At 43.1% G+C, this 5,603-nt stretch overlaps 1 protein-coding gene across 1 annotated transcript; it reads right to left on the bottom strand.

Annotated features, from left to right (window-relative positions):
• Positions 1–631: 631 nt before the first annotated feature.
• Positions 632–3,852, bottom strand: LOC128097325 (major urinary protein 4-like). The gene is made up of 6 exons (XM_052717734.1): positions 3,745–3,852; positions 3,259–3,395; positions 2,114–2,187; positions 1,296–1,406; positions 838–939; positions 632–669 (listed from the first exon to the last, which is right to left on the bottom strand). Exons 1-6 carry the CDS (start codon positions 3,850–3,852, stop codon positions 632–634), a joined length of 570 nt encoding a protein of 189 aa, XP_052573694.1.
• Positions 3,853–5,603: the final 1,751 nt, after the last annotated feature.

The raw sequence follows: 5,603 nt of genomic DNA on the forward strand, positions 1-5,603 counted from the left end.
ATAATTAATAGTAAGTCTCAATGTCATTATTTGGGAGCTGGCTGGTGGAAGAGAAACATTTACTACAAAGCTTTGAAGAATTTTCAGTAAATTGAGGAATAATGATAAAAGCCTTGGCTACTTTTAAGGACCTCCACATGTTATTGGAGAGAAGCCTTGGAAAAAGTAGGAAAGAGGACAGATGAGGGAACTCAGTGTGCTCTCCAGACTGGAGAAGTGCAGATCAGGCAGTTCCATTCCCAGGTAGGAAGCCAAGGCTGTACAGATTCAAAGGAAGACATTATCTCAGGAATGGGAGGGAGGTAGACCACAGACACTGACGAGCATCTATATTCACATTCTTAATGACATTGAATGCATTGCTGAGCCCTTTTTTCACAACCATACAGCAACTATGTAAAGTACATGTCCTTGTTTTCTTGCTTAATTGCTTGGGTCACTTACTTGAAAGCTCATGGTAGGACTAAATCACAAACCCAGATAATTTGAAGCTAAATTTCAAGCCCTCCTCAAAGGTTCCTTATCAAATTATTTTTATTGTAATTTGGGGGCACAATACTAATGCTTTTGCAAGGGACTAGTCCCTGTCCACCCCCTCTTCGCTCTCACTGGAGATTACCTACCCGGAAACTCAGGCCTTTCCTCCATCTCGGGCCTGGAGACAGCGATCTGCAGGGTGGGAACAAGAACACGTTCAGGTACCAGGTCCACTTTATTTCCCCAAGAGAAACCAGATGTTTCTCCAACTGCAACACAAGTCTGGTTGCCAATCCCTTGGGTTTGTCCCTTCAAGGATATAACATTCAGGAGGAGAAAAATAGATGAGTTCTGACTTACCGGCCTCAGTTAGGTCCAATATGTTTTCCTCAACAATGCCATGCTTCTTGCAGAGCTCCACAAACTTTTCCTTGATTTTGGAACTCAAGTCTTGTTTCCGGCCTGTGAAAAAATAAGGGTGACAGTAATGACTGCATCTTGTGTATTGACCACATTCACTGAGCTGAATGATGGGACAGGGCTCCTCCAGAAGGATGAGAAAATGATTGACAACGTGATTGACAGGCATGGATATGACCTGTCCTGAATTTGACATCCATAGAGTATCTTTCCTGGAGCACTGAGAGACTTCAGAGTCCTCCCACCACTGAGCCTGAGGGATGACAGAGGTGAGCATCTGTCTTGAGGAGGTAAGAAAGAGGCAGTTCAGGGCCAGGCTGGAAAGACCACGTCAGAGCTACGGTGTCTTTCTTTTCCTTTGCCCAGCCCAAGATCAGTGTCTGTGTGAAATACTCTACCATAGAGCTCCATCAGCTGGAATGTTTCCCCATTGTTGACATTTCTGAGATGAAATATAATATAACCATCATAGTCTGTACCAAGAATAGTAAATTTATTGTATCCGTCATCTGTGGAAGAAATGAAACACAGCTCAGACATTCTTTGGTCCTCAGGAAACAATGGGATCCTTTTACCTGTTCTTCCCCGCATATAAACAAATTAAAATGCATGTTCTGGAAGATATAGGTGAATATGTCTGATGCTTTCCACCTGTCCCTCTTTGGACTTCATGAAGTAACTTCTAGGAGAAGGACACTGATAGATCAAGCTCCAGTGAACAGTTAGCCCCAGCAGCTGCTCACCCTCTGCTGTCCTCTCTGCGGCCTGTCTACCTCCCTCAGCAGCTTCCAGTGACAGGTCTCTGTCTTTCATAAGCTCGCTGTGTCAAGTACCTGCTGCTGCGTCCTATGCAATGCGCACGGGTGGCGGTCACTGGGGCAGAGAATCAGACAGATGGCAGGAGATGAGAAGCCATCTGGTTCCACCTGCCTGTTGCGGGATGCTAGCTATAGATACCCCGGTTGAATTAGCTAAGTAAACAATGATCAGGAAGCAACTGAGATTCTGAGGAGGGTTTGGATGTGGTTCAGAAGTAGAGAAGCTGACTAGTATGTACAAGGCCCTGAGTTCAATCCCCAGCAATGTGTGAGCACTTGAGAATACACACACACACACACACACACACACACACACACACACACACACACACACGATAAAGATATTAGGGTTTACTAAATTCCTTATGGATAGATATATAGATTCTTTCTATACTTACATTCAACAAAATATTCACCATCCTTTTCTGTTTCATCACAAACTAAATACAGCCCGGTGCACTCTCCATTTATTCTGTAAAACAAAGGTGAGCTGGTGCTTAAGGATATTGATAGGGCTGGCTTTCTCAGTCTGCTCCACCCTATCTCCAGGTTCTGATTCCATTTAACATTCGAATATTTTTGAAAAATTAACAAAAGACTTTTATTTGTGTTATTTCACTTATATCTCATACTTTAGTAATCCCACTTGCCTACCATTTAAAGAAAGAATGACAATCACTTAGCATCACTGTTACAATGTGACTTCTTCCCAACGTCACTGCCACTTGTGCAGATTATCAGCCAGACGTCAACCACGCATCAAATTAGTGCTTTGCAAATGTTTCCCGATGTGCCCCCCCCAAACCCACAGAGGAGAATTATTATTACCCACCTTTACTGCAGGAAAATGCGAGTTGAAGGGGTGGATATTTTTGGCTAACAACTAGTAAGAAGAATTTAATTCATGATCATATACTTTAAAGCTGTGCTATCCCGTCTCATTAATTATGGTTTCAGAAATATCTCTGACCTTTACTTACCCCACTCCCAGGGAATTTATTGCTATCACCAGCTTTTGTCTCTGACTTTTGAAAAAGCCCTGGTTATGAAATTTAGGTTTAGTGTTAGATGGGGGACTCTAGTTTTGGATACAGACTCAGTGTGTGTGTGTGTGTGTGTGTGTACATGTACATGCTATGAGGGGCATATGTTTCCATATATGTGTGTATGCGTACATGTACATATATATATATATATATATATATATATATATATATACATGCTGTGAGGGGTGTATGTTTCTCTGTGTATATATTTGTGTGTGTGAGTGTACAAGTACATGCTATGAAACTATTTATATATGTTTATATATATATACACACACAAACAAATGTGTGTGTGTGTACATGTACATGCTCTGAAGGGCATATGATTCTCTGTGTATATATACATTTTCTCTCTCTCTCTCTCTCTCTCTCTCTCTCTCTCTCTCTCTCTCTCTGTCTCTGTGTGTGTGTGTGTGTGTGTGTGTGTGTGTGTGTGTGAGAGAGAGACCATGCCAGGCATCCATTTCCTCTTTCTCAGCTAAGGACACCACACTTACTTAGTATGGAATTTAAAAGCTAAGGAAGAGTTCCCGAAGACATGGATGTCCTCCACAAAAACTCTCATGCTGCCATCTTCTTCTATCATTTCTCTTTTGTCAGAGGCCAAGCCAATGGAATACCATTTCCCCTCAATCTGTAATAGATAAGCAGGTTGTTAAGGCAGGAAGGGCAGGGACAGCACACAGACATGTTTCTACTCTAACCGTGGCCTGTGGGCCAGGGCGTGAGCATCCACAGGATTTGATCTCACATCAGTCAGCATAATACTTAACCTCCTGTCTCTGTCTCACTGTGGGTGTGACGGACCCCAGGCATTGTTAGATATGGATAGCATATAACTCAGGGTCTCACTTCAGGGTCTGAAGCCAGTCATTTGTCTAATAGATTGAGGAGCTGCACCCTTCCCCTCAAAGGGCCCACTTGACATCAGAGTTCCCTGAAGCACCCCCTGAGTCAGAAGTCACTGTTCCCCACGAGTCTACCTTTTTTGGATTAAAGTTCTTTCCCATGGCACTGGTTTCTCCTGCTGCGTGGACACAGACTAGAGTCAGCTCCAAAGCCAGCAGCAGCAGCATCAACAGCAGCTTCATTTCGGTGGGGAACAGAATCGTCTCTTCGTCAGGACTGAGTCTTTCCCGATGGTGACTGCCCTCCACTCCCCAATGCCTTTATATACTTTCTGAGTTCAGTGGATTTTTGTGTTTGTTTTTGATTTTTTTTAATCTTCAATGCCTTCCCTCACCCTCTGTAGAATGTTTTTTCAGTTACTGATGTGAGGCCATGGATTGCTCCTACCCTTCTCAGATTTGGCTGTCTGATCTCCTAATGATTGATTTAGTAACCTTGTATTTCTCAAAAGAAATTCTCAGGAAAATAATGGATGCCTTAGAGAGCTGCCAATGGAACCTGCCCGATGGAACTTTGGATCTGGCTTGGAATCAGGAAGCCAATTCTGGGTGTTGTGGGGAGGATGGAGCTGACTGGGAGGTCAAGTGTGTAGAGAATTTTTGCTCTGAGACTCAAGTGGAGTGTGGAAGCAGATGTATTAATCATTTTCTGAAAATATTTATTTTTATCTTGTGTTCACGAGTGTTTGGTTTGCATGAGTGTCTGTGTGCTACTGCCTGCCTGGGGCCGTCGAGGTCAGAAGATGAGTCAGTCCCTTGAAACTGGTTCCTGTAGAGGTCAGAGTTCAGTTCCCAGCACCCAAATGGCAGCTCACAACTGACTGCAACTTCTGTTATAGGGGACCACACACAGGCTTTTGGCCCCTGTGCCCTCCTGCACACATGTGGTGCATTTAAACTCATGTAAGCACACACACATAAAAATAATAAATATTTTTAAAAATTGAAAGATTATCAAGAAAGGTCCTCCCCAAGTTAAGCTGACAGACTGCTCCCCTCCGCCCAAGTCTCTCAACCTTCCTTCAGAGAGCAATGATACCAGAATGCAAACTGAAAGTTAATAGTCAAGTTGCATCAGCTGTTTTTATCTGAGAGACCTTTGGACTTCAAAAGAGTGGATATAATCTCATCAATAAAGGAAAACAGTACTTTTCAATTTCATGTTTGCTGACAGAGTTCCAAGCAGGAATTATGCCAAGAGTCTGCTTAAAAAGACACATAGTTACAATGGGAACATACTTTATACCAGTACAAATTTTACTTACCTTGAACCAGAAACATAAAACAGTGTTTGATGTGGGGACATATAGAACTCAAGAAAGAGGCAGGTACTTAAGTTTTATTTTATTTCAACCTTGCACCAGCTCTATGTGGTATGTACTATTTTATTCATTTGACCACAGTGTGATTTAAGACTCAGAAAGATTAAGTAACTGGACAAGGTCATCCAGCCAGCCAGTGGGAAACTTAGGTTTAAACCCAAGACTGTCTGACCCAGGAGGCCTCTGTCCTTATTAACTCCACTACACAGGTCAGGGTGTATTTAACACGAAGGTAGGATGGTTAAACAGAGGAAGAGGAGCAAACAGTGCTGTAGACCTTCAACGTGTCTGCCTGGCAGGCAGAACTGGATAACTGCACATGGGATTCTTTCCAATACGGAACTGTGGGTGTGGGTCAAGATGGAGTAAATGAGGTCTGGCTACAGCTCTCTCCTGATCTACAAGTATTTGATGGTGAACGGGGGAACGGTTGACTAGGGGTCAGTGTTTTCTATTTCTCCACTTCCTTTTTTGTTGTTTATGGTGTGTGTGCACATGGGTGTGTGTTCACATGGGTGTGTGCACACATCTGTGCCTATGCTAGTATACACAAAGTCAGAAGAGGACAGCAGGCATCTCCCTCTACCCTTTTCTCCCTTGTTACCTTGAGAG

The sequence above is a fragment of the Peromyscus californicus genome, unplaced genomic scaffold (genome assembly GCF_007827085.1).
Source record: "Peromyscus californicus insignis strain IS unplaced genomic scaffold, ASM782708v3 Scaffold_5__1_contigs__length_169319896, whole genome shotgun sequence".
Taxonomy (NCBI): domain Eukaryota; kingdom Metazoa; phylum Chordata; class Mammalia; order Rodentia; family Cricetidae; genus Peromyscus; species Peromyscus californicus.

Coding starts and splice junctions, on each gene's coding strand:
- LOC128097325 (XM_052717734.1), bottom strand. CDS start 3,852: ATGAAGCTGCTGTTGATGCTGCTGCTGCTGGCTTTGGAGCTGACTCTA. Junction 3,396..3,744: donor AGAACTTTAATCCAAAAAAG/GTAGACTCGTGG, acceptor TATCTATTACAG/ATTGAGGGGAAATGGTATTC. Junction 670..837: donor ATTGGACCTAACTGAGGCCG/GTAAGTCAGAAC, acceptor CCCACCCTGCAG/ATCGCTGTCTCCAGGCCCGA.